The following is a 27323-nucleotide window of genomic DNA, read 5'->3' as shown; positions in this document are numbered from 1 at the left end:
CCACCTCAGGGGGTGGGAGGCAGTGTTAACTGCTTTGTCGCTGCCACCTGCTGGAGGAGATAGTGCAACAGTATGAAGGAGCCAATAAAACACATATCCTAGTAAACAGCATGTGCACTGTTATTAGGGACTCTGTGCACAGAAATATAAATCCAAGAACACAAGTATCAGACAAATCACAAGGGGATGGAGACTGGGGCAACAGAGGAAGAAATTATAGCCAGCCACATAATGATGGCTTGCCAGGATCCTAGATTTTCTCCCTCCACTGCATGACAAACACACACTCGAGTTCTAATAAGGTAAAATCTCTCTCAGAATGGGGGGTGGCCCCCAATGGGGTAATATGACATACAGACTAGTCACACAGGGCAGAAAGTTTAATTGAGACCAGACAGTGTAAAGTAAAAATATGTGAGGTACTTCATACAAAATACACACAGCAGGTAGGAGGCAGTCAAATGCACGTGAGCCCACACTTACCAAACAGCTGACGTCCCAAAACAGACCGTCTGTGCTGACACTGTTAATACAGATAATGCGATCAACAGTTTAAAACAAAAACGGACAAACTAGTGGTCTTAAAACTGTTGATGAGCTCAGTCATAACAATTTCCAAAAATTATGAAACCCAGGTACTGTTCTCCAAAGTAACAAGCCTTTATTCGTCACAGACATGATTGTCAGAGGGTTACCACCTGTCCCTTTTTGCAAGGGACAGTCCCTCTTTGGGCAGTTGTGACCTGCAGAAAAACCTACAAAATGGCAAATGTCCTGAGATTTTAGGACAAAAAATATTTCCCAAGTTTTCTTTAAATGTTGCATAAAACAGTTATTTTGTGTCCGAAACACCTAAATGTTACATGAAACAGCATAAGCAACTCAAATGCTATAAGAATGAGCTTTTATTTGTGCAAAAAAGTGAAGTTCTGCCCTTAACACTGGACGTATGTTTTGTCCTGCAAAATGTCATGTTTCTATAAAAAATGTCCCACTTTGGACATTTGAAAAGGTGGCAATCCTACGGTTAGTTAAAAAAAAAAAAAAAAAAAAAAAATATCAGAAATGTTTTTTTCAACAAACGCCATCTATTAAGAAAGGTGACTGTCTGGTCACCTGGACAAACCGAACCTCATTTACTGTCTATAACACTAAATAGTTACTCCCTCCAACATCAGGGTTGTGAACTCGTACAGAGTTCATAATGACACACATTTACAGTGCTTGTGAATTTATGAGACACTGTCCCAAAAGCGAAGATATGCAGTACATCAGACAGCCAGAATAACAGGTAAAACTAGTGGTGGGCTCCAAAAGCCTCTGTCGGTCAAGTAATCTGAACCAAATCTCTGACTTTAAAATTCATTTTTCCATTATGAGAGGAAATGGTCTAACATAGGACATGGTTATCTAAGCATCCATCATCTCTCGTCTGTTCTTCAAAAGCCCCAGTAATCACCAGGATAAGCAAACTGGGTATGCTCATTCCTTAAGACCACCACATCTGTGTTTCAAAGGGCAATGCACGTTTCAGTAATGCAACCAAATAACTCCCCAAAAAAGTACACTTGTTTTCAATCAGTAACATAAATCACACAAAAATAAGATGCAATATACTTGATTAAAAATGTTTCTCACACACTGAGAAGTGGGTCAGAATACTTAACTTTTGGCCAAAATGCCACACACAGTTTAACTGATACACAGAAAATTAGGGGCTACAAATGCTGGGAAATAGATAACCCAAAGCAGACTGCACTGCAGAGACAACACAGCAGATAATGAAATGTATGTTCACTGATCAGAAACAAATCACTAGAAAAAAAAGTTAGAGCTTAAGAAAAGGTGCAGAATGCTGCACGAAGACAACAGCTATTAAAAAAAAAAACTAAGGAAAATGCCACCTCCCTCCAAAAAATACTACACACATTTTGCCAGGTGCATTAAAATGCATCCAAGCTGAATATTTCAGCCTGACAGCAGATGAAGCCATCTCAGAAGTTAAGCAGTACAAGCTAGAGAGGTCTGTAACCACAAATGGAATGAGAGGCGGCAGAATGGGCCTGCATTCGGTCACAAGTACAGAGTTCAGTTCGAGCTTATCAAACACTATTAAATCATGACTATAAGGGTATAATGCAAGTGTTGGTTTAACTCTCAAAAGTGAGGTGAAAGCTTAGTCAACTATAAAATAACTGACTTACAACGTGCATTAACTTGTCTGTTTTCAGAGTAAATCTCACTACAATATATTGTAAAAGGTATAAAAAGGATATTACAACAGTGAACAGCTATCAGAATAAAAATGTTTTATGCCTACCGACAACTAAACAAAAAAAATGACTCCTGCTACTCAGAGGTAAATGTCCTGAAATACCACAAATCTTACCACAGAGATTAATGAATGTGAACAGATTAATAAGAATTCTCCAAAACTGCAACAAATCCCTAAAGAATTTTAATCTCAAGTTGTAGCCTGGGTGTATGGGATGCCACACTAGGATAAAGACCAAGTTCTGCCCCGTGATATAATGCCCCATGTGATCAACAGTGCAAAGTGATTCTTTACAGTGTAGCAGGTGCAGATGTTAACATCCAAGAGGAAATGCTACCCATGGCTTTCATGGTGCTACTTCCTCTGCAGCTGTAATATAAGTTCTAGCACCTGTTTTAAAAGGCTCCGTACTCCTTTAAATGCTGTGCAGTGATGGCCGTGGCTGATGACCCACATCATGACAGTTAATAACCACAGATCAGAGAGGTACAGTTTGGTGCAGCTAGACATAACCACTGTGACTAATCGTGCTGTACACAGTCCTCAAAGCTCTCCACAAAACACCCAGGAAACCTCTGCACAAACATGGAAAAGCAACAATCCTCTCAACTACAGCTCACTCAAAAAGTGCTGTAGCTCAATCTCTCAGCACATGGTTTCACAGTTTGTCAGGTTTTGTAGCATACTGCAGGAGCAGTCTTGTCACAAAGGGATTTCTCTGTCACCATAAAAAGCCAGCCCCCCCACCTCCCCACATACACAAAAGGACTGCAGATCTCTAGTCACTGTCACTTGCAGGCTGAACCTCCTAATTCAAAAACTTCACCCCCAAATCAAGACAATGAGTAGGGCAGAAGGGCATTCCACCTTTAAGCACTGGCTAGCCCACAGTGGTAGCGAAGAAGAGCCATAGTGGACAAAGTACAGTTGTGCACACTTACCATAAATGTAAATGTTCGAGTGTATTCACTGTTGCAGTCATTACATTTGGGTAATCTGCTGGCAGGTTGCCCTCAGTTGGCCTGAATTCCAAAGTCTTGGGTCCTGTGTCGGTTGCTGTCTTCTCTTCCATGATGTCAGCTCATCAGGGGTATAAAACATGCAGCGGACGCCATTTTCTTTAGTTTTTCTTGCCCCCGATGTCAGGTGCCCCCAAAAAGGTAGCAATATGAGATATATATATATATATATATATATATATATATATGGGTCTACTTCATTTCACCTAACTTCCAATTCACTGACTCCCATTTGACTGAGACCAAATGACTGAAATTTCATTTCACTGACACTTCATTTCACTGACAGTTCATTTGACTGACAAGTATTATTTGCAAGAAAATGGAATATGCCCCCTTCCCCACTGTAGTGCGACCCTGGAGTTAGAATATATAGTTGGGGGGGGCACAGCCCCACAATGGGGTGTGTGCAAGCCCCCACTTACTTTTCTTTTACTAAGCAATATTATATCAAAACTTAACAATATCATATGAAATGAAGTGGGGGCTGCGACACATCCCCCCAACTATATATTCTAACTCCAGGGTCGCACTACAGTGGGGAAGGGGCATATTCCATTTTCTTGCTAATAATACTTGTCAGTCAAATGAACTGTCAGTGAAATGAAGTGTCAGTCAAATGAAATTTCAGTGAAATGGGGTCAGTGAAATGAAAGTCAGTGAATTGGAAGTTAGGTGAAATGAAGTAGACCCATATATATATATATATATATATATATATATATATATATATATATATATATATATATATATACATATATATACATGCATCAATATAAACTTTACCTTCATCTACAAGCAAATACACCAAATAGGTTGTAGAAGATAGAGAAGGAAAGAAACTGTAGAATGATAGGGGGATGGCGGGAGGGTAACCTGGACTGAAACAGTGAATACACTCGAACATCTACATTTATAGTAAGTATACACAACTGTACTATGTTCTTCGTGTTTCACTGTTGCAGTCATTACATTTGGGTAGAATCCCAAAGCTATGGTTGGGAGGCTGGAGCTAAACAGCATTAGAAGCGGCTATAAGGCCCTGCAGCACTGCAGTGGCAAAGCCTGCCCTGGACTTAGAGTAGAGAGGCAAATGGTAATGCTTTGTAAAAGTGTGAACAGAACTCCAAGTAGCAGCCTCTAGAATGTCTTTGGTTGGTACTCCTCTGACAAAGGCTGCTGAAGTAGCTGCAGCTCTGGTGGAATGAGACCTAATGCCCTTGGGCACAGGTTTACCATGGTGTAAGCAGCAGAAACTGATGCAGTGGCTTATCCACTTTGAAATCGTCTGCTTTGAGATAGCCATTCCTTCTGATCCTGCAGCATATGACACTAGTAATTACTCAGTTTTTCCTTAGAGCTTTTGTCCTGCTCAAGTAGAATCTTAGCTGTCCGTGTACGTCCAAGGAATGCAGAATTCTCTCCCCTTTGTTCTGCGGAGTTGGATAAAAAGTTGGCAGATGAATTGCTTGATTAAGAGCCACACTGGAAACCACTTTAGGCATAAAAGTAGGATTTGTCCTCAGAGACACCCTGTCTGGGTAAAATATGATAAAAGGCTCTACAGCCATGAGGGCCTGCAGCTCTGAAACTTTTCTTGCTGAAGTAATTGCTAGAAGCAGAGCTGTCTTCCATGATAAAAACTTTATATCAGCGTTAGCGGCTGGTTCAAATGGATGAAGGGTGAGCTTTTCCAACACATAATTGAGGTCCCATGCAGGTAATGGTGATCTTCTAGGAGGCCTTAGGTTTTTGGCTCCTCTAAGATACTGCTTTAGTAAAGGATGAGAAAAGATTGGTGGCTCTGTATTGTAATGAGCCGAAATGGCAGAGGCATGAATTTTGATTGATGAGAAAGACAGGCCTTTGTCAAGCATCTCAGTTAAGTATTGTAATATCTGAGGAATATGTGGTTCTGCTGTATCAGTCCCTTGTGCTGGATTCCAAGCACAGAATCTCTTCCATTTGTCAGCATAAGATTTTCTAGTACTAGGCCTTCTGGCTTCCAAAATGACATCCATCACAGCTTTACTGAGAGGTGTCGTTCATATGATTACATGATTAGCCATGCTGCCACGTTCAGAGTCTATAGTTGATTGTGCAGGATCCAATTGTTTTGCTGGGACAGTAGTTGTGGTCTTTGAGGCAAGGTCCAAGCTGGGTATTGAGACAAGTTCCTTAGGACTGGGTACCAGTATTGCCGGGGCCAGTCTGGGGCAATTAATATCATCTTTGGCTTCTCTTGTCTGACTTTTAGGAGTATCTTGGGTAGAAGAGGCAGAGGAGGGAAGGCGTAAACTAACAGGCTTTTCCAATTGAAGGATAGGGTGTCTACTTTGCATGCTTGTCTGTGATAAGTCCTTGTGCAGAATCTTTTTGATTGATAATTTTGAGGAGAGGCAAATAGATCTATGTCTGGGCTCCCCCATTTCTCTGTTATCATGCTGAAGACTTGTGGATTTAGTTTCCACTTGTGAGGATCCATAAGGTTTCTGCTTAAATCGTCTGCCAGAGTGTTCTGTTTTCCTGGCAGGAATTGATCTTGAAGATTTATTTGGTAGATCAAAGCTGTGCCCCACAGTGCCATGGCTAATTTGCAAAGGGGGTATATGAGTGTGTGCCCCCTTTCTTGTTTATATACCACATGACTGTGGTGTTGTCCGTCTTGATCAGTAGTTGTCCTGGATGAACTAAGTCCTTGAAGGCTGTTAGAGCATTTTGAACAGCTAGCAGCTCTTTCTGGTTGATATGTAGATGCATTTGATTTGGTGCCCCTATGCCCTGAATGCATCTTCCTGCCATGTGGGCCCCCCAGGCATAATCTGATGAGTCTGTTAAGGTTTGGCTGGCAGGGGGTAGAGTGAAGGGCCGTCCCATGTTTTGGTGACAGGCCTTTGCCCACCATAGAAACTCCTGTTGCAGGCAGGGAATGAGAGGAATCATTGTTTCCAGACTGTGTGAATGTTGGCTCCATAAACTTTTTAGGTACCATTGAAGTTTCCTCATATGCAGTCTTGCATATGGAATTAGTAGGATGCAGGATGCCATGAAGCCCAGAGCTTGCAGAATTTGTCTTGCAGAAGACTGGGTTTTTGTTGCCATCAGTTTGAAGTAAGTAGTCAGTTACCTTTATTTGTCTGGCATGAGGTAAGCCATCTGAGCAGTTGTATGCAAGCTTGCACCCGTCCTGTTGCAGGCAGGGAATGAGAGGAATCATTGTTTCCAGACTGTGTGAATGTTGGCTCCATAAACTTTTTAGGTACCATTGAAGTTTCCTCATATCCAGTCTTGCATATGGAATTAGTAGGATGCAGGATGCCATGAAGCCCAGAGCTTGCAGAATTTGTCTTGCAGAAGACTGGGTTTTTGTTGCTATCAGTTTGAAGTAAGTAGTCAGTTACCTTTGTTTGTCTGGCATGAGGTAAGCCATCTGAGCAGTTGTATGCAAGCTTGCACCCAGGAATGTTATCTTTTGAGAAGGTACCAGTTGTGATTTATTTTCGTTTATTGTGTACCCTAGGCATGTTAGAAGCCTTTTCAAAAACGCCAGGTGTCGGAGAAGAGATAGTGTCCTTGTTCTCTGCTTGAATGAGACAGTCGTCCAAGTAAGGATATATTTGAATACTTCTTTGTCTGCAAAATGCAATTACTGGTGCCAGGCACTTTGTAAAGACCCTGGGCGCAGTAGATAAGCCAAAGGGCAGTGCAGAGAATTGGTAATGCATTAAGCCAGCCTTGAATCTGAGGTATCTTCTGCACGACTGTCTTATTGGGACATGCAGGTATGCCTCTTAAGTCTAAAGTCATCAGCCAAACATTCTTGCCCAGCATGGGCAGAAGCTGTTGCAAAGTGAGCATTTTGAATTTTGGAATGTCCAGGTATGTATTCAAAATCGATAAATCCAGTACTGGCCGCCAGGCCTCATCCTTTCTGGGTACCAAGAACAGTCTTGAGTAAAAACTGTGTCCTTTTTCCTGTTCTGGTACTATCTGAATGGCCCCCATATCCATGAGGGACGTAGCCTGTTTCTGTGCCTCTGCCCATTGTTTTTTTGGCAGGTCTGGCCAACTATTGGCAGAGTGTGGAAATAGAATCTGTATCCCTGTGATACGATGTTCATTACCCACTTGTTCTGGGTTATTAACTGCCAATTTTGAGCAAAAAGTGCTAAATTTCCCCCTATGGGCGCTGCCAAAAGATAAGTGCTTGGTGTAGGCAGAGGGAAGTCATTGGGATTGCTTTCTGTAGGTTTGCACTTTATCTCCTCCAGATTTGGAGGTGGATGCACCCCAATTGCTTTGACCTGTATGAGTCTTGAGCCTGGTACCTGGAACCCTTAGGGCATCTGGATTTGCCCCTTTGAGCTCTGTCTGACACAGGAAATGACCAATTTCTTGTAGGCCAGTGTCTACTGAATCTAGGTGGCTGCACTTGTAAGAAATCTTTAACAGTTTGCATAGACTTAGCTTTGTCTTCCATTTTCTTTAAAACCTCTTCTGCCTTAATACCAAACAGAGAATCATGCTGTAAAGGTGCAACTAGCAATTTAGCTTTAACATGATCAGGCAAATTTTGTTCCTTTAACCAGGCATGCCTCCTAATCACAGATCCAGTAACTGCGGCCCTGCAGGAGGCCTCTAAAGAATCAAAACCACATTGCAAAGTATGCTTTCCAACTTGTTCAGCTGCATGCAATAATTCCTGCAATTCCTTATTTTCTGCACATTCTGAAATCATCATTTTCTGTTTCAGCAATCCCATAACATGTTGTTGTTACTTAAGCATATGAAATTGACAGTTTAAGGCCCTAATTGCCAAGGTTGCAGATGTATAAACCTTTTTTCCCCATCTGTCCAGTGCCCCTGAATCTCTGTCGGAGGCAGTGTTTTTTTTTGCTGTAGAGGCCTTAACTCCCTTTGGACCCTGTGAAATAGTTTCAGGATCAGCAGCAGGGTTTCTAAATAAAAATTTATGAGAGTCAGGGACCCTATAATACCGGTCTAGCTTACTGCAAGCCGGAGGTAAAGAGTCAGGGGTAAGGCTTGACTCCGAAAAAACATCATCCACAATGTCTAACACAGGGGGAATGGCTAAAGGCTTGTGCTGGGGGAGAAGGAGGAAATCCCTGAGCCTCCTTTTTGATTCTGAGACGTCTTGACTCTCCCAGTGAAAATGCTCCCTCAAAGTATGCAAGGTTCCTCCAAATGAATAATCCTCAGGAGGAGATGCAGATGGAATAGACTCCTCAGCATCAGAATCCTCATAGGGAGGTAAAGATAATTCCTGATCAAAAGAGGAATCAGAAGAAACAGAAACCTGATCTGAAGATTCATAGTCAGTGGCTTGCCTAGGCCTCTTATCTGGAGGGAGATGGGTACCCCTGATCACGGTAATAAGGTCTTCAGCCATTTTGATCATTTGTTTTTTTAGGCATAGAGGCCTGTGCACATGGCTCAGGCAGTTTTTTAGTTTTAGAAGGTGTCTTTGCCTTTGCAGCTTTTGTCGGTTTGCTATAAAAATGTTGAGGTCTGAATATGCCCTCAGAAGCCGTGCCTGCTCAGCAGCTCGGGACCCATCCGTGGGAGATACATCCGCCGGTCCAATACTTTAAGTATCTTGCGGCATGCCGGACTCCACATGGGTGTCGGTATAGGCCTGCGACCTGAAGGTAGCGGGTATCAGGGGCTGCGAAAGAGCCTCACTGAGTACCGGCGAACCAGCAACTGGCTTAGGAGAAGCTTCGTCATCGGTTTTGGATCTCGACTGCCTTTCTCTGTCCTTTTCTTTGCGTTTTTTATGTACTCCGGTAGTCGGATTGCTATCCAACGACATCTCTGGGTAGTTAAATCTGTTTCCAAAATACTTAGATGCAAAAATATACCAACGCTTAATAGTGCATTGGTTAAATTTAGCACAAAACCGACAGCCAGGCACGTTGTGATCAGGGCCTAGGCAAGGAATACAGTATAAATGGAAATCCTTATGAGGTATTTGCTTCCCACAAGTAATACAATGAACTTTTTCTGACATCGGTAAAAAGCAAGAAAAAAAAAAAAAAGTTTCCCCAACGGGGTATTTAGCTTTATTGAAGACTTCGGTTCTGAAACTCAGACGCGAATATTTCAGTAGTCAGCTGACCGGCACTTGCAAAATACTTCTGCTTCGGGCACCGCGCGGCAAGAAAGACTAAAGAAAATGGCTTCGGCTGCATGTTTTATACCCCCCTGACAACCTGACGTCATGGAAGAGAAGACAGCAACCAACGCAGGACCCAAGACTTTGTTATTGAGGCCGACTGAGGGCAACCTGCCAGCAAATTACCCAAATGTAATGACTGCAACAGTGAAACACGAAGAGCATCTGCCTTTTCTTGAGCTATGCTTTTCTGAAAACTACAGCAAGCTCAATTATTACATCGCTGAAATGCAAACTCCACTATTTCCTACAGAATCTAAAATTCAAGTGCACAACAGAAGTTTGATTCTGCCTACGGTCATACTTGACTGCAGCCTCGTAAGAAAACGGAAATAATTTCATAAATCACTGCAATCTTCAACAGACACTTCAGCTCTCAAATCAGCAATATGCTAGAGTAATGCAAAAAAATCAGCTCATTGTATGCAGTTTGACCGATTTGCTAACTGCAGCGCATCTTACCCTCCAAGATAGTGTTCTAAAACTTGGAGTCTTAGGTACTTGGCAGCAAGTAGTTTAAGCTTGTAAAGCATTCAGTAAGCAACACTGGGCTATCCAAAATCCCATTTTCCAATTCAACGCACTGCCAGAGCCTGATCACCTGCTGTACTTCTCTGGACCAAATGTATTGTTAACATACCATTTAGGTGAGCCCACTAAAACCAGTTATATTTAATAAGTCCCAATTTAGGATGACTATAAACCTATTTCAGGCAGGAGCTATCTAGTCTAGCAAAAACATCTCAGGTTTTCTCTGTGTGCTCTGTCCTCTACCATGTTTTGAAACCGCTCTTCCTGGGGAGCCTCATACTCAGCCAGGTTTTTCTTCATTTCAACCTTTTTTTGTTTGCAGTTGTATCTGTTCATCTGAATAGCTAGTTAAAACTTTTTCTATTTTTCCCAGCCTTTTATTTCAGTTGATATACTCCTTCAAGGTAGCATTAATTTTTATCACCTCTGAGAACATTTGATTTATTTTTCCTCCAAAATTAGTGGAAGGCATCTCTTGAACCAAAGCTGAAGGTGGGATTGATTTTTCCTGAGCACCTACACAACTCCTCACAGCTACAACTCCTCCTCACAGCTAGTCTTCTCTTCATTTCCACTTGATTTTCTTTCAGTTTATTCTTGGCTGACATCCAGATAGTGTGCTTACTAGCCAGTCACTGAATTAGCTTGGGTAGTGGTGGATAATTTGGAAGCTAACTGGGGAGTGGTCACTGAATGAGGATGGAAGAAAATATATTTTGGAGATAATTTAAAGGTTGTTAGCTTCTGAATGAAGAAAACCCTGCAGAAGCTGTATTACCCCACAGCCTACGATGAGAGAAGAAGAGGAGCCCACCCTAGTAGAAGTAAGAACAGCACTAAGGAAGATGAAGTCAGGGAAAGCAGCAGGCTCAGATGAGGTCACAGTAGATATGATAAAATGCTGGGTGAGATAGGGGAGAAATGGCTCCTGAGGGTACTAATAGCAGTGTGGTGAGAAAGGCGTATCCCAGATGACTGGAGAATAAGCATACTCATGCCAGTGTACAAGAACAAAGGGGATATCCACAACTTTGGGCAATGCAGAGGCATCAAACATCTATCACATTGCATGAAAGTTCTGGAGGGTGATTAATAAATGGATATGCAGAGTAGAAGAATAAAAGATGGGAGATGAGCAGTTTGGATTCAGATCAGGATGCAGCACAACTGACCCGATGATTTGCAGTGAGACAGATACTTGAGAAAAAGCTAGAGATGAGGAGAGTGTCCAACTAGGCATTCTTAGAAAGCTGATCTGGGCAGTACTGCGGTGGTTTGAAGTCACAGAAACATTGGTAGAATTAGTGCAGGATATGTACAAGGACTCAAGTACGAAAATTGTTCAGCCTCACAGAGGGGTTCCCAGTGGGTGTGGGTGTACATCAGGGTTCAGATCTGAGCCCACTGCTGTTCATACTGGTGATGGACTACATTAGCAAACAGGTTGGAGGGGGACAGATCAACAAAGCTGCTGTATGCAGACGATGTGGCAGTACAGGCAGACTCTGAGCTAGAACTTCAGCAAAGGAGAGGAGAGTGGAATGCAAATTTGAAGGCACATGGGATGAAACGAAGCACAGATAAGATGGTGGTAATGGCAGCAAATTGGGGAAATCAGAAGAAGCTAAGAATAGAGATATAAAGGGAGATATAAAGGAAGATAGTGGAACAGGTAAACAGCTTCAAGTATCTGGGAGGAGTAGTTGAGGAGAAGGGTAGTCTGAATATGGAGGTCAAAGCTAGAATCAGAGGGGCTGCAGCCAACTGGCAGTGAGTATCAGGTATAGTCTATGACAGAAGAATGCCAAAGAAGCTGAAACATAAGGTTTACAAGACAGTGGTGTGACCAGTACTACTGTATGGTACAGAAACCTGGGCAGTAAGGGTAGTACAGTTGAAGAAGCTAGAGCTGATGGAAATGAAGTGCCTGAGAAAGGTGATAGGATGCACACTGTGGGACAGACGAAGAAGTGAGGACATGAGAACAGAAGCCAAAGTATCTCCAATTGCAGAAAAGATCAAAGAGAACAGATTACGGTGGTTTGGGCACGTGTAGAAAAGCAGAAGACAATCTGATGAGGAAGATTTGGGACAGATAGGAAGAAGGTAAGAGGAAGCGAGGACATCGTGCAAAGAGGTGGATGGACTGTGTGAAAGAAGATCTGCGACAGTCCGGCATGAGTGTTGAAGAAAGCAGGAGTGTGGCACTGAATCGAGACAGCTGGCGACAGCACGATACACTAACCCCATGTAGAAAAATGGGGAAAGGGGGGGGGGCGGATGATGATGATGTTAGAGATTAGCAGATTAAGCAGGGAGTGGTTGTTGGTTACAAGCTCTAGATGGGTAATGACACTGACTAACTGTATAAGGCTGACATTAGGTAAGAATTCAGCAATGTCATTACTGAAGGAACTAGGTAGTTTAGGTTAAAACTCACCTAAAATAAATACAGTTTTTATAGTTGTGGGGAAGCAGAAGGTTATAGTTGTGGGAAGCGGAGGCGATATGTAAACCCCTTCTTACTATGAGAGGCTGGAGGAGGAAATGTGATGGCAATTAAAAGGGACTATTTTTCAATGAGGGAAATTTTAGAAGGATCCGCTTTAGTTGTGTCTGAGGAAGCATTTTATTCAGCAATGATAGCTTCTTTAATTCAAAGTCTCTCAAAAGGTTTTTTGTTTTGTTTTGTTTTCCTAGCCCATCACACCAACTCATTACCGGCTGCTATCACTTATTTCTTCAAAGTTATTTCATTTTCTACTTTACATGCAAGAAAACTCTCTAAAATCTCAGCCTTTGCTTCCAGTCTTTCCTTCATTTTCAAACCTAATGTTGCCAGGTAGTCGTATCCTCATATCTCATTTAAAAACACAAGGCTGGGATGGGGGTCTGTGCCATCCAACCTTTCCTAACCAACTACAACTACTAACAGTTTTGAGCATCTCAGGGGAAAGGCATACACAGTACATGTCTATGAATGCTTTGGGTAAAGTTATTATTAGTATGTGGCTATGAACATTTTGAGTAGAGGTACATATACAGTGTGTGTCAATGGATGCTTTGTCTTTCTTTCGACTGTTCCCGTTCGGGTTGCCACAGTGAATCATCTGTTTGAATTTCTTCCTGCCCTCTGCATCTTGCTATGTCATACCAACCACCGCCTGTCCCATCTCACCACATTGATAAACCTTATTTTAGGCATTCCTCTTTTCCTCTTACCTTGCAGCTCCATCCTTAGCATCCTTCTCCCGATATACCTGGCATTCCTCCTCAGCATGTCCAAACCAATGCAATCTCGCTCTCTGGCTGTCTCCAAACCATTCAACCTGAACTTACCCTACAACATGCTCATTTCAAATCCTGTCCATCCTCATCACACCCAATGTTAATCTCAACATCTTTAACTCTGCCAACTCCAGCTCTGACTCCTGTCTTTTTGTCAGTGCCACAGTCTCCAACTCATAAAACATAGCTGGTCTCACTACCCTCTTGTAGACCTTCCCTTTCACTCTTACTTGGTACTTGTCTGTCACAAATCACCCCTGACACTTCTCCACCCACTCCACCCTGCCTGCACTCTCTTCTTCACCTCTCTTCCACACTCACCATTAATCTGAACTGTGGATCCCAAGTATTTAAACTCATCCACTTTCACCAACTCTACTCCCTGCATCCTCACCATTCCTCTGTCCTCCCTCTAATGTATGCACATATTTCTGTCTTAAGCAAATAAACACAAAAGCCAGAAGTAGCAGCTGGATTCAACCCACTCTAAGTAATGCAGGTTGCAAATTATGACACAGTTGTAGAACGCAGAATCCACTTTATTAACTTCAAAACATAAAAATCCAAGGATAAGCGCTTTCATCCAGAAAGATCTAGACTTCATTAGACCTGTTTCAATCCAGCTACTTCTTCTGGCTTTTGTGTTTATTTACTCCAGTTTATATTTCTGTCTTAGTCCTACTGACCTTCACTCCTCTCCTCTCTAGAGCATATCTCCACCTCTCCAGGGTCTCCTCAACCTGTTCCCTACTCTCACTACAGATCACAATGTCATCTGCAAGCATCAGTCCATAGGGACTCCTGTCTGATCTTATCTGTTAATCTGTCCATCACTACTGCGAATAAGAAAGGGCTCAGAACTGATCCTCGATGTAACCATCTCTATCTTGAACTCATTTGTCACACCTACCGCAGAACTCACCACTGTCATACTGCCCTCGTACATATCCTATACAACTCTTACATACTTGTCTGCCACTCCAGATTTCCTCATACAATACAACTCCTCTCTAGGCACTCTCATACAATACCACAACTCCTCTCTAGGCACCCTTATCATATACTTTCTCCAAGTCCATAAAGACACAATGCAACTCCATCTGACCTTCTCTATACTTCATCAATACCATCAGAGCAAACATTGCATCTGTAGTGCTGTTTCCCATCATGAAACCACACTTCTGCTCACTAATCATCACCTCACTTCTTAACCTAGCTTCCACTACTCTTTCCCATAACTACATGCTGTGGCTGATCAATTTTATCCCTCTGTAGTTGCTACAACTCTGCACATCATTCATTCTTAAAAATAGGTACCAATATACTTCTCCACTCCTCAGGCATCCGCTCCACTTTCCAAGACTTTGTTAAACAATCTGGTTAAAAACTCCATTGCCATGTCTCCTAAAACACCTCCATGCTTCCACATGTATGTCATCTGGACCAACAGCCTTTCCATTCTTCATCATCTTCATAGCTATCCTTACTTCCTCCTTGCTAATCCATTGTACTTCATGATTCACTTTCCCTACATCAACCAACCTTCTCTCCCTCTCATTCTCTTCATTCATCAGCCCCTCAAAGTACCCTTTCCATCTGCTCAACACACTCTCCTCGCTTGTGAGTACATTTCCCTCATTATCCTTTAACACACTTACCTGCTGCACATCTTTCCCAGCTCGGTCCCTCTGTCTAACCAATCAGTACAGGTCCTTTTCTCCCTCTTAGTGTCCAACCTTTCATACAACTCTCCTTACACCTTATCCTTAGCCTCTACCACCTCTCTGTTCACCATACGCCTCATCTCCTTGTACTTCTTGATGGATGCTTTGTCACAAAACAAAACAAAAAAAATAATTTTAAGTAAAGTGCAAATGAAGTCTAATGCATCACTCATGCAACTACTACATAAAAGTACGTCTGAATCTTATGCGGGCATTTCAGTGAAATCTGTCAGCCTCTTCCCTAGGCAAAAAAAAATCTCTTTTATCTCTGTAGCAATTACAGTGTAGTCATCAGCATGACGGGAATGCCAGCTTTACCATAAATTACTTAAAAAAAAAAAAAAATGGCCCAGTTTTAAAAATACAGTAAACTGTGATGGAATACATACAACATATTTACTATCACATTATCTGAAACCACAAACCTTAAGAATCCATACATGCAAAACTGAAAATATTTTATGGACATCCCATCAATCATGCATCGCTACTTCCAGATGTTACTCTCTAGCACCGTACACTTATCAACATAAATCATTGAACATATACCCGTCACTACTGTAACTGCAAGTGTTAGCCATAAACGGTGACAATACTGTGCTCAGTATCCTCAGTGAAACACAGTATCCTGCTTTGTTCATGATAAAAACGTTGTCACTTGATACCTTGGTGCGAATGCAACATGTATACGGCGCTCCACAAGCCATTGGCCCTCTAGCGGAACAGTTGTGGTACTGATTTTGTTGCCAGTCTTTAAATTCCTCAGCACCGCAACACTTAAACTAGGAAAGGAAACAAACAAACAATGTTACTGGGCTATCTCTAGATGTTATTACCCATCCAAAACTTTTTAAATGTTAGAATTTTTAATAAAACTTAGCAACTTGCCTAGCATCCTGGGCAGGCACTAAAATTTAAAGCATCATAATGTTCTGACTCATATGTACAAAATCATACATGTGTCATACATTTACATGACTTAAACATGCAATAAAGTGGAAATTTAGTTTCATAACTTCATTTAGTCTGCTAACATCCATTACATACAAAATACCTTGTAACAATACCGAAAGGGAAACACTGGGGACAAAAAGGGCTTACGACTTGACAAACACTTCTATATACAAGAATAAAAAATAATATCAAGGTATAAATGTGCCACACCACATCTCCCCTCACCACTCCCCAAGGAAAAGTAGTTGTGTACACTTACCATAAATGCAGATGTTAGAGTGTATTCACTGTTGCAGTCATTACATTTGGGCAATCCTGCTGGCAGGTTGCCCTCAGTCGGCCTGAATTCCAAAGTCCTGGGTCATGTGTCGGCCGCTGTCGCCCCTTCCCTGACGTCAGGTCGTCAGGGGTATAAAAGATGCGGCCGACGCCATTTTAATCAATTTTTCTTGCCCCAGATGTCAGGTGCCCCCCAAATGGGGAGCAAAAATATATATATAAATAAACAGTAAATATATAAATGCACCTTTAGAAACATAAAATCTACCTTCAACTAAAAGCAAATACACAACAAAGGCGTTTGAGTATAGTGAACGAAAGAAAAGGTATTGAATGGGGGATGGCGGGTGGATAACCCAGACTGCAACAGTGAATACACTCGAACATCTACATTTATGGTAAGTGTACACAACTGTACTATGTTCTTCGTGTTTCACTGTTGCAGTCATAACATTTTGGTAGACTCCAAAAGCTATGGATGGGAGGATGGAACTAAACAGCATTAGGAGCAGCTATAAGGCCCTGCAGGACTGCAGTGGCGAAGCCTGCCCTGGATTTAGAGAAGAGAGGTAAATTATAATGCTTTGTGAACGTATGAACAGAGCTCCAAGTAGCAGCTTCTAGAATGTCTCTGGTTGGGACGCCTCTGAGAAAAGCTGCTGAAGTAGAGGCAGCCCTGGTGGAATGGGATCTGATTCCTTTGAGCACAGGTTTATCATGGTGCAAATAGCAGAAATGAATGTAGTGGCTTATCCATTTGGAAATAGTCTGCTTTGATATAGCCTTCCCCTCTGATCCTGCAGCAAATGCTACCAGTAGTTGCTCAGACTTTCTTAGAGATTTTGTCCTGTTTAAGTAGAATCTTAGTTGTCTGTGTACAGCCAATGAATGCAGAATCCGCTCCCCCTTGTTCTGCGGATTTGGGAAAAATGTTGGCAGGTGAATGGTCTGGTTAAGAGCCACACTGGATACCACCTTAGGCATAAAAGGATTGGTCCTGAAGGCCAGCCTGTCTGGGTAAAATATGATGAAAGGCTCCACTGCCCTGAGAGCCTGTAGTTCTGAAACCCTTCTTGCTGAAGTGACTGCCAAACGAAAAGCCGTCTTCCAAGATAGAAATTTTATATCCGCAGTAGCTGCTGGGTTCAAAAGGAGGCAGAGTGAGTTTTTCCAGAACAAAACTGAGGTCCCATGCAGGAGTTGGTGCTCTCATGGGAGATCTTAAGTTCTTGGCCCCTTTGAGATACTGTTTAAGCCGTGGATGAGAAAAGAAGGGAGGCTCTGTGTTGTAATAAGCAAAGATGGCAGAGTCATGGATTTTTATTGAAGAAAAAGATAGGCCCTTGTCAAGCATCTTAGTTAAGTATTGTAAAATCTGAGGAATATTGGGCTTTGCTGTGTCTATTCCTTGTGCTTGGTTCCAAGCACAGAATCTCTTCCATTTATCAGCATAAGATTTTCTAGTACTAGGCCTTCTGGCTTCCAAAATGACATCCATCACAGATTTACTGAGAGATGTGTTTTGAATAATTAGTTGATTAGCCATGCTGCAAGATCCAGAGTTTGGAGCAGAGTGTGCAGAATTTGATAGTTCTGCTGAGACAGTAGATGAGGTGTTTTGAGGCAAGTACCACGGAGGAAGGTGCGACATATTCCTTAGAAGCAGGTACCAATGCTGACAAGGTCAGTCCGGAGCAATTAGGATCATTTTTGTTTTTTCCTGTCAGACTTTTAGTAAGACCTTGGAGAGCAAAGGCAGAGGGGTAAGGCATAGACTGATGGGTTTTTCCAGCTGAAGGATACAGCATCCACTTTTCCATGCTTTTTTGTGATGAGTTCTTGTGCAGAATTTGTCCAACTGATAGTTTTGGGGAGAGGCAAATAGATCTATGTCTGGACTCCCCCATTTCTGTGTTAACATGCTGAAGATTTGTGGATCCAGTTTCCATTCGTGCGGGTCCATAAGATTTCTGCTTAGGTCGTCTGCCAGAGTATTTTGCTTTCCTGGCAGGAATTGAGCTTGAAGATGTATTCGGTAAGTCAAGGCTGTGTTCCACAAGGCCATGGCTAGTCTGCAAAGGGGGGGTAGGAATGTGTACCCCCCTGCTTGTTTATGTACCACATAACTGTGGTGTTGTCCGTCTTTATCAGTAGTTGTCCTGGATGAAGTAAGCCCTTGAAGGCTGTCAGAGCATTCTGAACAGCTAGCATTTCTTTCTGGTTGATATGCAGATGCAGTTAGTTTGGGCTCCATTTGCCCTGAATGCATCTCCCTGCCAGGTGGGCCCCCCAAGCATAGTCTGATGAGTCTGTAGTTAGGGTTTGGGTGGCAGGGGGTAGAGTGAATGACAGTCCCTCGTTTTGGTGACATATCTCTGCCCACCAAATAAACTCATGTTGCTGGAAGGGAATGAGAGGAATCATTGTTTCCAGGCTGTGACAATGTTGACTCCATAAACTTTTTAGGTACCATTGGAGTTTCCTCATATGCAGTCTTGCATATGGAATTAGTAGAATGCAGGATGCCATGAACCCCAAAGCCTGCAGAATTTGTCTTGCAGATAACTAGGTTTTTGTTACCATTTGTTTGAAATATGTTTTCAATTCATAGTTTAGTACTAGGCTATCTGCCCTGGGGCATTTGCAAGCCTAGCCCTAGAGATGTGGCTTTTGCCACCCCATGTAGTGGTACTAAGGTGTATAGAATAAATTTAGAATACTGTGCCTTTGTCCAGTAGTGACACATTGAAGACCCCCTTACTTATTAAAATTAGTTTACTGTGCCTCTGTCAAGTAGCGACACAGGGGTGACCCCCGGGGTAAACCTACGATCTCCCATCCACTTGTCAAGATTTCTCTTGAAGAGAGTCAGTGAGGGGCTCTGCCTAACATGGACTGGGACCCTGTTCCAGAGCATGGGAAGACTTTGAGTTATGAATCTGTCCCTCCAGCATGTTCTATTCATGTTTGTACTGAGGTTTAAATCTTTGGCTCTCGTGGTTCTTATGGATTTGGATTTTTTGAGGTGGAGCATGTCCATCAATTCCTGGTTGGACATGGCCTTGTACGTCAGGCACAGATCACCTCTGAGCAGGCGGTATGCTACTGAATAGAGCTGGAGTTTCTTTAGCCTGGCAGCATATGACATATGTTGGAGACCCTTGATCCTCTTGGTGAGGTACTTCTGGGGTCTCTCCAGCTGTTGTAAGTGCCGGGTGAGGTACATACCAAATGGGGCATTGTACTCAATCATGGGCCTGATAAGGGAGGAGTACAGGGGCACGATGACCTCCGTTGATCTGGATGTGAACCCCTTCATGATAAGGTGGGCAAGGTAAAAAGTCTTTCTAACCACTTTGGCAACGTGGGTGTCAAATGAGAGGTCACTATCAATTTGGGTCCCCAGGTCTTCGGTACTCATTGGGTTACTGTCTATGTGATAATTTGTGGGTACTTTGTTTTTCCCAAAGGGGATGACTATACATTTCTTGGCATTCAGTTTAAGGCCATGATTCCGGCGCCAGTTGTCCATTTCGGTGAGGCCTTTCTGTAGGATGTATGTGTCAGCTGGTGTATCGACTATGGCGCCTAGTTTGCAGTCATCTGCGAACTTTGTCAGCCACAACCCTCCCATGTTTGCTTTCACATCTGAGAAGTAAATGCCGAACAAGAAGGGTCCCAGGACAGAGCCCTGTGGGACACCACTTGTGACTGGCTTTGAGTCTGACATGGCTCCCGCAATCTTGACTTTATGGGTTCTGTTCTTTAGCCAGTTTGCAACCCATCTTGTGACATATGGATTTACATTTAAGCTGTTTAGCTTATCTATGATCCCAGAGTGGGGTATTGTGTCGAAGGCTTTAGCCAAGTCCAGGTAGGCTGTATGGACTGCCTTGCCCTCATCAATGGCTCTAGTGACCGTTTCGAAAAAGTCAACCAGGTTCAAAAGGCAGGATCTGCCCTTTACAAAGCCGAACTGGGTGGGATCAAGTGTCTGTAGGTCCCCAATGTCGTTGTTTATGAGTTCCATAATAATTCTTTCCATAGCTTTGCAAACCAGGCTGGTCAAGCTTATGGGGCGGTAGTTCCCAGGGTCTGTAGTGGAGCCTCCCTTGTGGAGTGGGACCACTGTTGCTGTACGCCAGTGTTCAGGTACATATCCTGTAGTAAGGCTAAGGTTAAGTAACATTTTTATATGCGGGTTTAGCTCCTCTTGGAGTTCACGTATCACGCAGCCGGGGATACCATCAGGTCTCATAGATGCTGTATTTTTTGCTTGCTGAGGGCGGTTCTCACCTGGACATCAGAGATGACAGGGAGGTTACATTCAGCTGGGATGAGTATTTCTCCTTTTGGAGGTGAGAAATTTGCACTGAACCTGTCTGCCAGAATGTTGGCAATATCTGTGGGTTCGGTAAATTTTTTGTCGTTGTGTACTAACTCTGAGCATATCTGAGGGTTTCCACCCAGGTTTCTAACATAACTGAAGAATGCCTTGTGGTTATCTTTAGTGTCCTTGGCGATTTTTCTCTCAAAGTTGGCCTTGGATGTTTTTATGAGAGAACGTAGCTTTCTACTAGTGCTGATCAGAGATGCCTTCCCTTTATGGGATTTTGCTCTGTCTTGCAGTAGCTTCCTTCTTTTGTTATACAATTTGTTTATGGCTGGGGTCCACCAGACAGGACGCTTTCCTTTGGAGAGGGTCTTGGTTTTATTTGGGATTGCACGATCCATGCATTCTTGGAGATGTCCGTAGAAAGCATTTGTGTAGGATTCAGCATTGTGGAATGTGGTTTCCATTGGCCCTGTGGGCTTAAATAATACCATCTCAGTCTTGAGAAGTGTAAAGTCGGCTTTTGAGAAGTTTCTCACTGTAGTCTTTTGTGCTGGGGGTGGCATTTGTTTGCCTGGCGTGAGGTAAGCCATCTGGGCAGTTGTATTCAAGCTTGCACCCAGGAATGTAATTATTTGAGAGGGTACCAGTTGTGATTTATTTTTGTTTATGGTGTACCCTAGACATGCTAGAAGCCTTTTTACAAATGCCAGATGTTGAAGTAGAGTGTCCTTGTCCTCTGCTTGAATGAGACAATCATCCAGATAAGGATAAATTTGAATGTTTATTTGTCTGCAGAATGCAATTACTGGTGCCAGGCACTTTGTAAAGACCCTGGGTGCAGTAGATAAGCCAAAGGGCAGTGCAGAGAATTGGTAATGCAAAACACCTGCTTTGAAGCGGAGGTATCTTCTGCATGATTCCCTTATTGGGATATGCAGGTATGCCTTTTTAAGTCTAGAGTTACTAACCAAGCATTCTTGCCTAGCATAAGCCATAGCTGTTGTAAAGTCAGCATTTTCAATTTTGGAATGTCCAGGAACGTGTTTAGAATCGATAAGTCCAGTACTGGACGCCATGAATTGTCTTTTCTGGGTACCAGAACAGTCTTGAATAAAAACCTTGTCCTTTTTCCTTTTCTGGTACTGGCTGAATAGCCCCCATATCCATGAGGGACATGACTTGTTTCTGGGCCTCTGCCCACTGGTTTTGTGGCAGATCCGGCCATCCGTTTGGAATTGGCAAAGTATGGAAATGAAATCTGTACCCCTGGGATACTATGTTTAATACCCACTTGTCCTGGGTAATTAACTGCCAATTTTGAGCATGAAGTGCTACTTTTCCCCCCAAGGGGGCTGCCAAAAGATAAGTGCTTGGAGATGGTAGAGGAAAGTCATTGAGACTGCTTACTGTAAGGTTGTGCTTCGTTTCCTCCAAATTTGGAGGTGGAGGCACCCCATTGCTATGACCTATAAGAAACCTGTGATTGATATCTGGAGCCTTTTGAGTGCCTGGGTTTGCCCTGAGTGCCTTTGTTGGACACAGGAAAGGACCAATTTTTAATAGGCCAGTGTCTACTGAACCTGGGTGGCTGCACTTGCAAGAAATCTTTTACAGTTTGCATAGATTTAGCTTTGTCTTCAATTTTCTTTAAAACCTCTTCTGCCTTATTACCAAAAAGAGTATCATGCTGCAAAGGTGCATCCAACAATTTAGCTTAACATGATCAGGCAGATTTTGCTCCTTGAGCCAGGCATGCCTTCTAATCACAGATCCAGTAACGGCGGCCCTACAAGAGGCCTCCAAGGAATCAAAACCACATGGCAAAGTATGCTTTCCAACCTGTTATGCTGAATGCAATAAATCCTGTAACTATTTTCCACACAATCACAAATCATCATTTTCTGTTTCAGTAAGCCCATAACATGCTGCTGATATTTAAGCATATGAAACTGGCAGTTTAAAGCCATGATTGCCAAGTTTGCAGACGTATAAACCTTCTTACCTCGTCTATCCAGCGCCCTGGAATCTCTATCAGAAGGGGTAGGATTTTTGCCTGTAGAAGCCTTAACACCCTTGGGACCCTGAAAAATAATTTCATGATCAGCAGCAGGATTTTTGAAAAGAAATTTGTGGGAGTCAGGAACCCTGTAATATCTGTCTGGCTTACTAGGAGCCAGAGGCAGGGAATCAGGAGCCATGCTTGATTCCGAGAACACATCATCAACAATGTCCAATACAGGTGGTATTGCCAAAGGCCTATGCTGAGGAAGAAGGAGGAAATCCCTAAGCCTCTTTTTTTAATTTAGAGAAGTCCTGACTCTCTCAGTGAAAATGTTGCCTTAAAGTATGTAAAGTCTCTCCAAAAGAGTAATCCTCAGAAAGAGATGCAGATGGTATGGATTCCTCTGCATCAGAATCCTCATAGGGTGGAATAGAAAATTCCTGATCAGAAGAAGAATCAGAAGAAATGGAAACCTAATCTGAAAATTCATAGTCAGTGCCTTGCCTAGGCCTCTTAGCAGGGGGGGGGGGGGGTTGGGAACCCCTGATCATGATAATTAAATCCTCAGCCATTTTAATCTGTTTTTTAGACATAGGGGCCTGAGCAAGTGGCTCATGCGTCAGTTTTTTAGACATAGAAGTAGTTTTTGACCTTGGTTTTGTTGCTGGCATCTGTTTAATGTAAAAATGTTGAGGCCTGAAAACACCCTCAGAAGCCGGTGCCTGCTCAGCGACTCCGGACTCATCCAAGGGGGAGACATCCGCGGGTTCAATACTTTGCGAATCTCGCGAAGTAGTGGGCATCAGGGGCTTGCAAAAGCACCTCACTGAGTACCGGCGACTGGCTTAGGAGAAGTTTCATCAGTTTTGGACCTCGATGGTCTTTTCCTTGCTTTTTTTTTTATGAACTCCGGTATTCGGATTGCTAACCGATGACATTTCAGGGTAGTTAAATCATGAACCAAAATATTTAGAAGCAAAAATATATAGATGCTTAATAGTGCGGTGGTTAAATTTAGCACAAAACCGACAGCAAGGCACGTTGTGATCAGGGCCTAGGCAAGGAATACAGTACAAATGAAAATCCTTATGAGGTATTTGCTTCCCAAAAGTAATGCAATTATTAACTTTTACTGACATCGGTAAGGAGCAAGAAAAAGTTTCCCCAACGGGGTACTTAGCTTTAGTTTGAAGACTTCAGTTCTGAAACTCGAATACAAAAATTCCAGGAGTCGGCCGACCGGCACTTGCGAACTTGCTTCTGTTTCAGGCACCGCACAGCAAGAAAGACTGATTAAAATGGCGTCGGCTGCAAATTTTATACCCCTGATGACCTGACGTCATGGAAGAGGAGACAGCAACCGACGCAGGACCCAAGACTTTGTTATTCAGGCTGACTGAGGGCAACCTGCCAGCAGATTACCCAAATGTAATGACTGCAACAGTGAAACATGAAGAACATCAGTATAGTCCCAATGCTGTTATGGTCTTTACTCACTGAAGACTGCCAAATCAGTCTTACCACTTATCTTGCATGTACACCTTCTCAGGGTGGGCCTCCCTTACCTCTAAAGGAAACAGATCTTGCGGCTACCTGCACTAGGTGATAAGAAGCCAAGGAACATTGGAGATGTAGGTGATAACTGCACACCCATCTGTACAGGTGGGCTCATTACAAGTCACTCATTCCAGGAGATATCCAAGGAGAGGTGACACACAGCAGACATCAAGCCTACTTCTGCATACACACCTTTTCTTCTGCTTAAGTCAATCGCACAGTAAGCAAATTGAGGGCAAGGGATTTAAACCCTGGACTACAGGAAGCAGCTCAGAGCCTTGATCTTCTGCACTGCAACCAGTAATACTTGTTCTAGGTAATGCTCACACGTCTCTTATCAGAAACGGGCTGCAACCAGGTCCTGTTACACTAGTAGTGTTAATCCATTTATCACCCCCCCCTAAAAAAAAGGAACAGCAGGGCTTGAGGTGCCATACTGCCCTCCAAGGCAGCAGCTTCAGACTGTCATCTGTTACCTTACCCCAGGACAGGACATAGCAAGCTATCAGCTGCTAAACTCCCCCCCTCAGGAAGGACATAGCAAGCTATCAGCTGCTAAACTCCCCACCTCAGGAAGGACAAAGCAAGCTATCACCTGTTACATTTCTCACCCCCCCAGGACAAGTTATCAGCTGCTAAACTCCCCCCCCCCCAGGACAGGACATAGCAAGCTATCAGCTGCTAAACTCCCCCCCTCAGGAAGGACAAAGCAAGCTATCACCTGTTACATTTCTCCCCCCCAGGACAGGACAAAGCAAGCCATCACCTGTTACACCCCCAATTAAACTCCTTCCATTCTCATCACATTTAAACCATACTACAAAGCTGTACATTTATTAGCATCACTTTGGCATACTCTGTTATTCAAAATTCCTTGCACACTGTATATAACTGGAATGAACGAATGAATAAATGCCCTACAACACTTTATTCATGTAGGTTATCAAAGACCACGTATGCTAGATGGCAGAATCACCAAGACCAAAAATGTAATAATGTCAAATTAGTACAGTTTTCTAAAAGGACTAAACAATTCAAAAACTATCAATATCATGTCACAGGAGATACTACTGAACAATTTAATAGAGAAACCACTGCATTTTGCAGTTCTTTATTAGTATAACCTGGAAAGGAGGTTTATGAGTGGACATTTAGCAAAAGCATGGAGAAGAAGATCACTGGCTACTGATCTCATGTCCGTTATCTTGTCCTATTTTGCCTACTATCTCATGTCCGTTATCTTGTCCTATTTTGCCTACTATCTCATGTCCGTTATCTTGTCCTATTTTGCCTACTATCTCATGTCCGTTATCTTGTCCTATTTTGCCTACTATCTCATGTCCATTACCTTGTCCTATTTTGCCTACTATCTCATGTCCATAATATTTTGCCTACTATCTCATGTCCATTATCTTGTCCTATTTTGCCTACTATCTCATGTCCATTACCTTGTCCTATTTTGCCTACTATCTCATGTCCATTATATTTTGCCTACTATCTCTATCTTGTCCTATTTTGCCTACTATCTCATGTCCATTATCTTGTCCTATTTTGCCTACTATCTCATGTCCGTTATCTTGTCCTATTTTGCCTACTATCTCATGTCCGTTATCTTGTCCTATTTTGCCTACTATCTCATGTCCGTTATCTTGTCCTATTTTGCCTACTATCTCATGTCCATAATATTTTGTCTACTATCTCATGTCCATTATCTTGTCCTATTTTGCCTACTATCTCATGTCCGTTATCTTGTCCTATTTTGCCTACTATCTCATGTCCGTTATCTTGTCCTATTTTGCCTACTATCTCATGTCCGTTATCTTGTCCTATTTTGCCTACTATCTCATGTCCATTATCTTGTCCTATTTTGCCTACTATCTCATGTCCGTTATCTTGTCCTATTTTGCCTACTATCTCATGTCCATTATCTTGTCCTATTTTGCCTACTATCTCATGTCCGTTATCTTGTCCTATTTTGCCTACTATCTCATGTCCGTTATCTTGTCCTATTTTGCCTACTATCTCATGTCCGTTATCTTGTCCTATTTTGCCTACTATCTCATGTCCATTACCTTGTCCTATTTTGCCTACTATCTCATGTCCATAATATTTTGCCTACTATCTCATGTCCATTATCTTGTCCTATTTTGCCTACTATCTCATGTCCATTACCTTGTCCTATTTTGCCTACTATCTCATGTCCATTATATTTTGCCTACTATCTCATGTCCGTTATCTTGTCCTATTTTGCCTACTATCTCATGTCCGTTATCTTGGCCTATTTTGCCTACTATCTCATGTCCATTATCTTGTCCTATTTTGCCTACTATCTCATGTCCGTTATCTTGTCCTATTTTGCCTACTATCTCATGTCCGTTATCTTGTCCTATTTTGCCTACTATGTCCATTACCTTGTCCTATTTTGCCTACTATCTCATGTCCGTTATCTTGTCCTATTTTGCCTACTATCTCATGTCCGTTATCTTGTCCTATTTTGCCTACTATCTCATGTCCATAATATTTTGTCTACTATCTCATGTCCATTATCTTGTCCTATTTTGCCTACTATCTCATGTCCGTTATCTTGTCCTATTTTGCCTACTATCTCATGTCCGTTATCTTGTCCTATTTTGCCTACTATCTCATGTCCGTTATCTTGTCCTATTTTGCCTACTATCTCATGTCCATAATATTTTGTCTACTATCTCATGTCCATTATCTTGTCCTATTTTGCCTACTATCTCATGTCTGTTATCTTGTCCTATTTTGCCTACTATCTCATGTCCGTTATCTTGTCCTATTTTGCCTACTATCTCATGTCCATTATCTTGTCCTATTTTGCCTACTATCTCATGTCCGTTATCTTGTCCTATTTTGCCTACTATCTCATGTCCGTTATCTTGTCCTATTTTGCCTACTATCTCATGTCCATTACCTTGTCCTATTTTGCCTACTATCTCATGTCCATAATATTTTGCCTACTATCTCATGTCCATTATCTTGTCCTATTTTGCCTACTATCTCATGTCCATTACCTTGTCCTATTTTGCCTACTATCTCATGTCCATTATATTTTGCCTACTATCTCATGTCCGTTATCTTGTCCTATTTTGCCTACTATCTCATGTCCGTTATCTTGTCCTATTTTGCCTACTATCTCAT

At 42.5% G+C, this 27323-nt stretch overlaps 1 protein-coding gene across 1 annotated transcript in view; it reads right to left on the bottom strand.

Moving 5' to 3' along the window:
- Nucleotides 1-27323, bottom strand: part of TSPAN15 (tetraspanin 15) — a 489817-nt gene that overhangs the window by 250601 nt on the left and 211893 nt on the right. Inside the window, exon 5 of the mRNA XM_044055759.1 lies at nucleotides 15699-15815. Coding sequence (XP_043911694.1) covers nucleotides 15699-15815 — 117 coding nt within the window. The remainder of the gene's footprint in view (nucleotides 1-15698; nucleotides 15816-27323) is intronic.

The sequence above is a fragment of the Protopterus annectens genome, chromosome 14.part0 (genome assembly GCF_019279795.1).
Source record: "Protopterus annectens isolate FY-2018-M chromosome 14.part0, PAN1.0, whole genome shotgun sequence".
In the NCBI taxonomy this organism is placed as follows: domain Eukaryota; kingdom Metazoa; phylum Chordata; order Ceratodontiformes; family Protopteridae; genus Protopterus; species Protopterus annectens.
This window is presented reverse-complemented; position numbering and strand designations above follow the sequence as displayed.